Source organism: Rhinichthys klamathensis, unplaced genomic scaffold, assembly GCF_029890125.1.
Source record: "Rhinichthys klamathensis goyatoka isolate OS25496 unplaced genomic scaffold, OSU_Roscu_1.1 h1tg000603l_1, whole genome shotgun sequence".
NCBI classification, from domain to species: Eukaryota; Metazoa; Chordata; class Actinopteri; order Cypriniformes; family Leuciscidae; genus Rhinichthys; species Rhinichthys klamathensis.
In genome coordinates, this window is record NW_026607058.1 from 1678532 (window position 1) to 1691219 (window position 12688).

A 12688-nucleotide genomic window follows, 5' to 3' on the forward strand; every position below is an offset into this window, starting at 1 on the left:
ACAAACCAGCCCACCACCGTTACCTGCTAACGTTGCTTTACATGATAATATGGCGGTATTAACGTTACATGGTATTTGGATATTTTCATATTTGGGTCATTCCTGGGATTCGGTAATATTTCAGTCCCCCAGACTTTTTAAAGTGGTGGTTCACCAAAATTAAATATTAAAAGCTTTTCACAATAACGTTACATGGTATGTAACGTTAATCATGAACGTAACTGTTTTATACCTAGTTGGCAGGTAAGCGGTTCCACATCCACCCTGAATACTGGTTTATTTGATTATTTTACCTCATTTGATCATAATTTCTCTCTTTTAATGTCTGAAGCATAAATGAATAAAAGGAATTTTAAAAAAAGGATCACATTTAAATACTTTTTTATCATAAAATAATAATGTCTTATTTCTATTGTACACTAAAAGCATTTTGTCATGTCCCTGAGGCACTATTTTCTACGTACAAATTCAGTTCTGTATATAATCTTTTTTGCAGTATTGTAAGTATTTATTTGTGTTGATTTCTTGTGAAAAATAATACATAAAAGGATAAAATGTCTTTAATGCCTGAAGTGGAGAAAATATTTTTTTTTTAAAAAATGTTTTGGAGGTTTGATATGTGGATAATGATGTGGGGTATTTAGAAAATGAATTATTTATAATATTATAATTCAAAAATACAAGTTGAAATATTACCTAATCCCAGGAATGACCCATTTATAATAATATTAATATGTACTGTATTTCAAAAACTATGGAATTTCCATGTACAAAAAAAATACTGTTCTTTATGTATTCTGACAGTAATCAAGTTTGTTTTTGGATCTTTTGAATATATGCAACAATTGTCTCTATATCCACATAAATTGTCATTGTTTCTTACAGCGGAGAAACACCGAGCCTGAGGAACCATCATGCAACACCAGGAGCATCTCGTCATGTTCAAGGACTTCTGTGAGGACGAACACTATCAGCTGGAGGACAAGACTCATGTGAGTGTCTGAAACACTTTTTGTTGTGTTCAGATCGAGATTGTGAAGTCATCTTGATTCATGTAACCAGACTTGATTAGTATTGCTTGCTTCATTTAAAGTTAAAGTTGCACTAGTTTTTTTTTTTATGACACTTTACAATTAGGTTCATTACAATAAGGTTCATGTATTAACTAACATGAACTAACCATGAGCAATACATTTGTTATTATATTTATTGCAAAATGTTTGCGTTCCCTCGCAAAGTTATTTGCGTTCTCGGGGGAACGCAAAAGTTTTGCGAGGGAACGCAAAAGATTGAAAAAAAAAAAAAACTCCCATCCTAAAAAAAATTCCACCACCACCACGTCCCTTTAGAGGCTCCGTATGTTCATGTTAGTTCACAGTGTATTAACTAATGTTAACAAGATTTTAATCAAGTATTAGTAAATGTTGAAATTAATGTTAAATAATATTCATATGTGCAGTTCATTATTAGTCCATGCTAACTAAAGTAGTTAACTAATGAACCTTATTGTAAAGTGTTACCGCTTTTTTCTTCTCTATTGTGCCGTATATCCGAGTGAAACACTTCTGGAACTAGAACATATGTGGGCGGGGCTTGATTTTGTCGGTGGGGAATTGATTGGATGGTTGTGGTTTGCTATTGGTGGATCTCATGTGAGTGACAGGTTGCCCCGCCCTCGTCATCAGAGAAGAGAAGAGGAAGTTATTCTAATTCAAGATTCCCAGGCATATGATGTGCACTGATAAATAATTTATAAAATACACTGTAATATTCCATAAAAAAACAAGAATTGTCCATTTGATTTCATGGTGACTTTAAAGCCCACTTAAACAGGAGGAGACCGTCTGATTTATTTTATGCACTTGCTTTTATTTATTTAGCAAAAGATTTTGATTTATAGGTGAGGAAAATCACAAGCAAATATTTATAAGAGATAATAATTTTTGCAGGACATAATATCAAGTTTAAAATACAAGTTAGATTAGAGCAGAAGAGAATAAGAGTTTGTTTATGGTGGTACTTGAGGAAGAGGCGTGTCTTCAGATCAGATTTGCATATCTAATTTGCATGCAAAGTAACCAACCACAGATCTTTTGTTTTATGTGAATTTCAGAAGCAGGCATGCAAATGCACCTCTCGGAAGCATGTGCTGTTGTCAAATTTTGAGGTGAAGTGTGTAATTTCTATGCCACATGGGTCACCAAATGAGATAATTACTTTTCAGTAAGCAGCCACCCTAGCAACTGCTTAGCAACGACCTGTTAACAACCCACAACATAATTGATGGATTTAAGTAGTTCATCTCTATGTCAGTGATCGTTATGCATTGGAATTAATGTTTAATTTTAAATGAGATGAAACCAACCAAATAACTTACTCTTATGAGCCGGATCGTTTTAATGAATCAGTCGACCTGATGACTCACTGAACCAGGTTGCATTTTTATGATTTCATTCATTATTAACTTCATCAACCCTGTGCAATGGTTTTGAAACAACATGAGTGAGTAAATGAAAAAAATAAATAATTTGAACCATTTCTTTAAAGTAACACCAGGTTACTTTTGCTCTCGGGGTGGGGTCCCCCTACAGTTGGGAAACAGTATTGTCCTCTAGACCTCTACTACTGTCGTAAACTCTGTCATCCTACGTGCAATTGTTGACAACCATGATAGCCCTGAACACTGTAGGAGGAGGTCACATGCAGGTGTTCTGCTTGCGTCGTGTGTGAAATGTCTTCATCCCAGGTACAGTGGCATATATTTCAGCATGTCATATGAATATAATTTCATGGGTTTTATTTAGGGATGTGAATTTCTGCCAAAAATGACATTCGAAAATCGAGGAGCAAAAGTCGATTATCATAAAAAAAAAAAAAAAAAACGCACACTCACAATGACAGAAAGGGAGGCCAATTTCATCTTTAGCGATTTGTCATCAAACAAGCTGTTTATTATTCGAACAATTAACATGTTTTCGTCGTTTTTTTTTAACATACCGTAGTTAACAGAAGAAAAAAAACAATAAGCACGACGCCACGACAGTCCATTTTTGCATCGCCAAACCAGATGCTCGTTAGATTAAAAAAAATAATGTCATAATGATTTTATGCAAACCTGCCTTGTTACTGCAAAAGCCTACTTTTTAAACAAATTAGTTTCAATCAAAACTATTCGTGTGATGCCACTGCGCAATACACACACATTACCGCGGGATGGCGGGTGTTCATTTCATAAACTGTGGACAATGGTAGCTTATTTAATGTAGCCTATAAATGAATGTATATGTCCAAAAAACTGATAATGTCATCATACTTGTAGTGCTATCGTCGAGTTGAATGAAATGAACTAGAATGTATCGTCCTGTGGAATCATTCATTCACAGACATCATACGAAGATGTTCAACTACTAGATCTTCATCGCTGGCAAAAATATGATGCATTTGCAGATTTGCTTTCACTAGACTGTACTGTAGGTCCACGGCCACTTCATCCAACGCTCTTGATGTTCTTAAATCTTCCTGCTACGACTCCGTGTCGAGTGTGAATTAAAGCGCTTCAGACGATTCAGTGCGCGAGGAACTGAACAGCTCATTCAAACTGATTCGCGAACCGATTTAGACAGATCTGCCAACTTGTTTGATGAAGTCTTTGAACAGAATCGACTCAAAAGAGTGATTCATTTGTGAATGGAGCATCGCTCATGCCCATAAAAAAGACACAGCGCGCTTGGAATAAACTACGCATTTAACAACATGTATTGCATTAAAATAAAGTAACGAGAGGAACGTCGCCCAACGTAGTGAAGTAAATGTAGCCTACTTTGTTACTACCATAGACGGTTACTACCATAGACAGTAAAGGTTAGTCTACTACTACCCACCTCTGTTGGGCGCAGAGTTAACGGTCATGACAATGCTCTTCTTCTGTTGTTTGTTTACACTATGTATAAAACGCTGGTATCCTAGATCGCGCAGGAGGGGGTTTCATGTTAGTGGCACCTTGCGTCCCCGACAGGAAAATACCCTGCTGCGCGATCTGTGACAGTAGGCGCGCCGTCAATTATGTCACATTGGAATTGCGCAAAAATATAACGATATTCGAATAAGCAATTTTACGATCGAATTTCGAACGCAGTTCGACTATTCGACTATTCGAAGATCGCGACTCATCCCTAGTTTTATTTTTTTCTAACGACAAATGATCGCGATGATCACGTTTACAAGCCAGCGTCATTATAGTAGCCTAGTCTATTGGTTACCGTTTTACTGGATCTATATGATACTTCAATGCAATGTTTGAGTGGTAGATAATAACCATATATCGTCAATATTATAATATCAAGCTACCATAAATGAATCTGCAAATTTTACAAATCGATTTGCATTATAGCTTGAGGCAAGACAAATAAACAAATATCACAGACATGTGGTATCCTAAAATATGATTTTGTACATCTTATATATTTACTTGCAAGAATGTAGCCCCTACCAAACTTGTACACGCCGTTTAGATACAGGCTTTCATTTGATTTTTTGATTTTTTTTTTTTGCCAAGTCCGCATCGGTCGGGCACCCCTCCTCCTCCTCCTCCAGCTCACGCCAGCGAGAAAATGCTGGCCCAATGTTGATCCTCGTTCTGCCTTTAACGCGATCACTTTCTCTTTTTCTCTTTTTGCTTTGCTCCGATAAAACCTTTGCTTTCTTGTTTTTCTGTGCTGCTTCGGCCATGACTATAACATTTGGCTCGCACGTCCGATTTTAAGGAAGTGGGGGTGGTGATGGAAGTGACGTATATGCCGTAAAGAAGTCGAATTTTGTAGTTCTCTTTGTTCGCCGGTTACTACCCGAAACCCGAAGTTTAAAAGTACGATTAAAAACGCTACAGACCCCGTCAGGCTATGGCAGACGTGTCATTCAACCGATTGTAAGTCGATGTACCATCACAAGAGACTTGGAAATATATTATGAAGGTTGAAAAGTTACCTGGTGTTACTTTAAATCGACTAGTGAGAGTAAATAAAAAAATTAAAAAAATTATTTGAACCATTTCTTTAAATCGACTAGTGAGAGTGTGAAAGAGTGTTTCTAGTTCAACACTCTTAAATGTATTGATTTCTAAATTTCACTGTTATTATAAAGCTCCCATATTGAGAGTCATAAAATGAATGGTTTTCAGGGCTATGACAGCAGACATGGGTGGGGTAGTGAGGGGTAATTTTAACTATGAGCAAGAGCTTTAGAGAGAGAGAGAGAGGCTGAGCCGTACGGGTGAGCGGCGGGGTCCGTTAGCAGGGCTTTTCTTTGCGTTCGGAGATCTTGGCTCGCAGCCCAACTGGCGTTTTTGTAATCAAGGCATGATCCGGGACTCCATGCGCTTCTTCCCCGAGCCGCGTCGGCTGCCTGCCGTTTGCAAGGATCCCAGATTTCCCTGCTGACATGAACAGAGCTGTGAGTGCCACTGTTTCTCATTCTTCCACTAGCCTTTTTCCACCCACTCTTCATCTCTTTTTCGTGCACATCTTTGCTCCTCTCTGGATCCTGCTCGTTCCTTTTCTTTTCCAGCAGTCTGGATGAGACTAACGTGAGCTTGCTGTCAGATGCACGTTTGTCTGAAGAACGAGGCCTCGGTTTGGGCACGGGAGCGTCCGTCAGCTTATAGTTAGAGCCGTTTGACATGTGATCTGTACAGATGAGTGGGAAGCGCTGGAATGTTCCCTGTCCTTTTTCCAGCATTGATGATTCATGTTGGCTCGTATTGCACTGGATTTCTGGATGTGTTTGTACCTCCGCGAGGTTTGTTTTGGTCCCCTGACAACCGAAGTCACTGTGAGTTCCTTGTGCACTTGCCTCTGCAATCTGTTCACTCTCAAAAAATAAAGGTTCTTTATTGGAATCAGTGGTTCCACGAGGAACCGTTTACATCCATGGAACCTTTCCAGGTTCTTTATAATGGGAAAAGGTTCTTTAGATTAAATTAAATATTCTAAACACTAAGAGAAAAAAAATTTATTTTAAGAACTGATCACTGAAATGATCTTTGGGGAGACACAAATAATTCCATTTCATTGCTGCAAAAAAAAAAAAACTTATGGAAACTTTAATTTTTAAAAGTTTGCATCATTATCACTTAAAATATTCTTTAAAGAGATTGTACACCCAAATATGAGTTCGTTTAATACCACGTGATTTTCTTTCTTATGCCGAACACAAAAAAATATATTTTGTAGAATGCTTAAGCCACTGTTTTCCAGGTGATGCATAATTCAAATTTATTGCATTTTGGTGTCAATTATTGCATTGCAAAATTCCTTGTAAATTTCACAAATAATTACAAAGAAACGGCACGTAACACATTGAATTTTGAAGTAGAAACACTGAAATACAGACGTATTTTCTTGTAAAATGTAATCAACTTTGAAATATCTTTTTTTTTTTTAAGTGTCTTGCACTATATATTTCAAGTCTTCTGAAAACAAATGATGCTTTGTGAGAGGAACAGACTCAAATTTAAGTCATTATTCTCTGAAAATCCCCTCTGCCGTAGCTCTCAAATCTTATTCGCAGTTGCATGGAGATGTTCGGCAAATAATGGCTTGTATTTCAGAGACCAATCATATGCTTCATGATGGTGCTTTTATGCTTCTGTGTCATTTTTGGAGCTTTTCAGTAAAAATCACCATCCACTTCCAGTGCATTTTTGCTTTCATGTTCCACAAAGAAAAGAAAGCCAAATGAGTTTGAAAAGTAAGTGATGACTGGATGTTTATGTAATGGTCTGCATCCTTAATATGAAGTGGTTTCAGACACATTTGAATTATTAGTCTGCATGTTTTTTTCCCACAGAGGGCCTGTATAATACGCTTACTAATGTGTGCTTCGAGAAACAGGAATGCTGGGAATCTTAACAAAGTTAAGATGTTTGGTGTCATCAGTAGCAAAACTTATTCTCCTGATATTAACCAATCAGAACACTCCATGCAGAATTCAAAAAATGTCACATTGCAATGAATGTGAATCTATTTACACGGGTCATATGTTATACTTTAAGTTTTTTCCCCTTTGTAATTTTAGGTACGATTTTAGGTACGATTTTTTCCAGCACCAAAAGATTTATAGTTTTTCTCTCCAAACTTTTTATCAGGGCGTGTCCAGCTGCTGAACAATGGGTGTGTGTGTTGATATGTAAATTCATGCGATCATATGTTAATGAGCTCATGATCGTGATGGCATGACCATTTTTGCAGTTTAGTTTAAATAAATAATCTGTGTCTGGGGAGGTGAATTGTGTTGTGATTGTTATAGTATGTGGATATAGTACTGTTTACAGATAGCTTAACGGTAGCTTAATCTTTCTCTGCTTCACTCTGCATTGTACAGATATAAGGCTGTCGTGATACTGCAATATTGTAATACCGACAAGCTAACTGCAGTTACCACCCCCTGTAGTGAAAATCAAGCTTTTAACGTTGTTTATGTCTATATGGTGTTATGCTTTAAGACAAACCATGTGTAAGTTCATAAGTCGACAGCATTGCTGAGTATTTCCTGCTTAAAACTGCAGTGAACCAAAGACAGTCTCAAAAACACGGTTTGAAATCGCTGGTGTTTCTGACGTCACAAACGACCTTGTAACCAATCAGATCAACGTGTGATCGTCAACCAGTGGATCTCTGAGCTGAGTGAGTGAGTGGAGGCGGGGCTCATTTACATATTCATAGAACCGCGTATACTAAATGAGTCTTACTTTAAGACTCTGGGCCCTATTTTAACGATCTGAAACGCAAGTATCAAGCGCGAAGCGCAAGTAACTTTGTGTCTTGGGCACTGTTGCTATTTTACCGGCGGGATAAATGACTCTTGCGCCCGACGCAAGTTTAAAAGGGGTTGGTCTGAAGTAGCTTCATTATTCTTAGGTGTGGTTTGGGCATAACATGAAATAAACCAATCAGAGCGTCATCCAACATACCCTTTAAGAGCAGGTGCGCATGTTGCATGGCGGATTGTTATTATTATGGCGGATTTACTAGGCGCGCGTCAGGAGCGGTTCACAGCCGAGGAGACCGACGTTCTTTTCAGGGCAGTGAAAGACAGAGAAGTGACGTTGTGGGGATGGGAGAAACCCACCCAAATCAGCGTCGGTTAAACAGGCGTGGGAGGAAAAAACTAGGCCTACTTTTTTTTTCATCTTCATGGACACCACAATGATTTCCCTCATGTGTTAATATTTTTCCTTGTTATAATGTATGATTTGCAAAAATAAAAACGGCTCCATCTGTGTTGATGAGAGAATCTAAGTGTATGCGCGTTGTGCACCCGCTACATTATGGCCAAACATGCGCGCTTAAAATAGCATTATATGAACAACGCACCACTGACTTTAGACTGGGTTTTTTTGGTCAGTGGTGGAATTGTTTTCTGGAACTGCAGAATAGCACTAGGGAATGTTTGCGCCGAAACACGCCTCCTTTTTGCGCCGACCCGCCCAGGGAGCGCAAGTTCATTCCCTAGTTTACCGACGTGCGTCTGTGGAGGGAAAAGCCCGCTTTGCGCGGGTGCAAAATAGGAATGATACATGCGTCAGTGTACAAAGTCATTTGCGCCGGGTGCAAGATAGGGCCCTCTGTGTGCCATTGTGATTTGTACTAAACAAGTCTAAACAGACAGCGAGTGAGAGAGAGATTGTGCATGCGATTACCTGCGTCTTTCCTTCTTCAGGTCAAGTCATAAAAAATAAGTTTGCCATGTCCAAAGAGGAAATCTTTGTCGTATCATCCTTTCAACGTTTAAAGGTATTTCCCATGAATGGCATTCAATCAATATATCTCTATGAAGTGAAGCATCAGCTTCAGCGTTACCTCAGCGATGCATTGCTGGTCGGTAGGCTTGCTGTGATAGTCGTGTCACCGGTGTCTAGACGCAACACCGGTTACATCACTTGCCCATCGTGGTTTAGATTTGTTTTTTAGTAATAAAAATCATTAAGTTCAGTTAGAGAACAGACACTACAATTAAAAACTGAACGTATCTGCTGTTTTTCATTAAGAATAATAATGAACAGTACCATACTCATCTAAAATGTTTGCATACTCAAATATGAGCACCCTAGACTCAGAATGTCCAACAACAGGACGTCCAATAGATTGACAGTGAGCGACCCTCAGTTATTAGTGCTGTGAAGTGACTTAATTACCCTTTTGTTGATGTGCTGCTCATGTAGATCCTGTGAATGCAGTAACTATGAGCACTAGTAAAGTCATGCTTGTTTTAACAAACACAGCTGACAACCCAGGATATTATTTAGCCTTTTTATTAGAGGATCAGTCCTGCTCGTGGGTTTGCAGAGGTTTTCCTGTGTTTGGAGAGATAATAGCGTCTTTCAACCTCGAGGAATCTCTGTTTTGAGCTGCGATCTGACTCTATTCTCTCTCAAATCTCTGCAAGCCTCTTTAGATCCAAATTCACTCTGTGTAGGAGTCTCGCTGGCCTGGAGTCAGTCGGGTTATCTCACCGCAAGCAGGCGCTCTGGCTTTCAGGCTTTCATGTCTCTAAAAATTCACAGATACTGAGAGATTTTGACGTTTGATGCCTGAGTTTACAGTCGTATAACACTGACATAGGGAATGAGACGCTATGCTGAATGACACAAGCGTTTTCTCTTCTGCTGTGCAGTGAAGTCTTCATTCCCCTGGCGCGTCCAATGCCCTTTTTGCAAACTCTGCAGCCATTTAAAGCAACTCCAGTAGTTCAGCATGTTAATACTTTCCTGTAGCTCAAACAGTAAAGTGTTGGCGCTTGCAACACCAAGGTCATGGGTTCGTTTTCCAGGGAAAGCAAGAACTGAGCATGTAAAATGTGTACCTTGAAATGCAATGTAAGTCGCTTTGGATAAACTTTGTGGGACTTTAGTCTCACAAAGCCAGATCTATATAGTCGATAGTCTCCAATATAATAAGCTCTTTATAATTAAACTATCATAACAGTGTAATTTTAATGACCTCATCTGTCGACATGATGCAGTTCAAACATCCACACATCACTATGATCAGATGCTTTCTGAACTGATGTTTTCTCACCGCTGTCATTAGTTGTTGTTTATTTTGTTATTGAGAGGAAAGAGCAGCACATATTTACATATTCATCTAAGCGCCGCTCTCAGCAGTGTGGACGGCGTCTGGATGTTCGTTAAATCACTGCAAAGGTATTTCCAACTTCTTTTTACTTCTAAGCAAAGAAGAACGTGAAAGATCTTCATCGTTAGTATATCGATGTCTTCAATATGTGGCGGCAGTGGCTCAGTGGTTCATGTAGGTTGTCTACAAACCGGAAGGTTGGTGGTTCAATCCCCGGTTCCACCTGACCAAGTGTCGAGGTGTCCATGAGCAAGACACCTAACCCCAGCTGCTCCCGACGAGCTGGATGGTGCCTTGCATGGCTGCCGTCGCCCGTCGGTGTATGAATGAGTGAGTGAATGTGAGGCAAATGTAAAGCGCTTTGGTGGCCATTGGGTCTGTGAAAGCGCTATATAAATGCAGTCCATTTACCATTTACCAATATCTTGTACGTTACTGTGCATTCACACCGCCAATTCGCTCTCGCCGCCCTGCCGACGAAGCCGTGGAAAGATTCGTGGACGCTCTGACGTAGATCGAATGCTTGGTCTTTTTTAAAACTTTATTTAAAGGGGCCACAAAGCAAACAAGCATTTCGATCGTTATTTTTGCAGACTGACCATAGCCATTTGTGTGGTGTGGCTTTTGTCTTCATGGTTAAGTGCTAATCTAATTTGCATTCCCGCTGAAAAACAAGCGTTCTAGTGTGAAAATCTTGCCTATAAATAGTGTTGCGTGCCTTCTTATCAAATTTAAATGATCATCCTCTCCTCTATTTGGCTTGGGAACTAATGTGGTCGGAACTAAAGTTTACACTGCGTTCCCTGGACTCCTCTCAAACAGTGGTTTGGTGTTTCTGAAACGCCGGAGTCAAAGTCTGTGATCAGAATGATTTGGTTTAATTCAGAATGTATTATGTAAATATATAATACCCTAACAACCACCCAGAACACCTTAGCAACCGCCCAGCAACATCATAGCGAATACCCTAGCAACCACCTGAACACATGAATAAGTCATATCTCAGCACCAGAACATCGTACAGACATGTTTGTTGGCTCGTATGCAATCATGTACCACACTCTAGCAACCGAGTGGTGAGTTTTGCCACTGCAAGCACCACTCACATTTTCTTCTGGAAATGTACATTCTATGTAATTCCCTCCAGAAGCGTCTCACACAATTGTGTTCCCAAACACCAGCATCCGAACGCAAGAGAACATGACAGCGTTTACTGTGTACTGTGTAACGCTCTGAGACACTCATTTATGATGGAGGGAAAAACAGCCCGATTGCAGAAACTTACATTTTTATAAGAAATATTACAGATGTTTTGCGCCAATTTCCCAGGAAGTGATGATTTTGTTCTTTTGAACATATGGGATGACAATTATACTATTCCAAGTTTGCGCATAAGTTAAATTCGCAACTTTGAATGGAAACATAGCTAATGAAAAAATGAAGACAGGCATAAATATTAGTATCGCAAGTTTACATTTATAATGTAATTATTTTATACATTTTAACTTATTTTTTATGGACTAGTAATATTTCTTATTTTGTTTTTATTTTGTATGTAAATGTTTTTATATAATAATAATTAATAATTATAAAATGATTATAATTTTATAGCCATATTTAAATAATCATAACATTTTGCCAAAATTAGCCCTCAAGCAAGCAAATCAAACCTGGAATTTTATGTAAATCGCATTTTTAAATCACATTTGCTATTTTTATCTGAAGAATCGCTATTAGATTTTCCCCCCAAATCATGCAACCCGACCAAAATGATTAGTTGAGATTCTGGCAAATGCTGTGAAATGAAATATCCTTGCCAACAGTTTTGTGCTCAATATCTGAGGGTTATGGCTGAGTTTTGAGCTACAGCGTTTGAAATCGTGGTCACATGTGAATGTCAGACGTCTTGAAACAGCTGATGGCATGAGGCGTTTGAGTGCGCGGAGCTCATGTTGCCGGTCGTAGCAGCTGATGCTAATAATGGCGTGTCCATGTGCAGTTAGACCCACAAATGTACACGTGTTAAAGAAACATGTAGACAGTAATTGACTGATTATAACTAATCATATGCCATTGTGTTTATATTTCAGTCCTGGACTGTGTCTCCTGGGTCTCTGGCATCAGATATTTATGTAATATAAACGCAGCCCTATTCCATTGAATTTGCTTTATGTAATTCTGTTATTTTTCCTCCAGGCTGTTTAAATGTCTGGACAAGAAAAATGTGCAAAACTATTATTTTGCTGTTTGTGTATAAAGATTTTAACTTTCATGTGAGATGCAGTAAATAACAGAAATCTTGCTGGCAGACATAATCTTTATGTCTCACAGATTGTTTGGATTATTGTGTTTGTGTATGTAATGTTCATAAACCGTTCTGTGCTCAGAGCTCGACAGAGATGATGATGATGATGATGAAGGAGCACAAGGATGCAGAGCTGGATAAAAAGATCGAGGCTTTGCGGAAGAAAAATGAAGCACTAATGAAACGGTACCAGGTGAGAACCTGATTAAAATACGCCAAAAAACACATTTTAGATCTAATTTTAAACAAATCT

At 38.7% G+C, this 12688-nt stretch overlaps 1 protein-coding gene across 1 annotated transcript in view; it reads left to right on the plus strand.

Moving 5' to 3' along the window:
- The first annotated feature begins 885 nt into the window (after window positions 1–885).
- LOC130075754 (coiled-coil domain-containing protein 9B) overlaps window positions 886–12688 on the plus strand; it is a 35161-nt gene continuing 23358 nt past the window's right edge. Inside the window, exons 1-2 of the mRNA XM_056240522.1 lie at window positions 886–992; window positions 12518–12628. Coding sequence (XP_056096497.1) covers window positions 915–992; window positions 12518–12628 — 189 coding nt within the window. The 5' untranslated portion in view covers window positions 886–914. The remainder of the gene's footprint in view (window positions 993–12517; window positions 12629–12688) is intronic.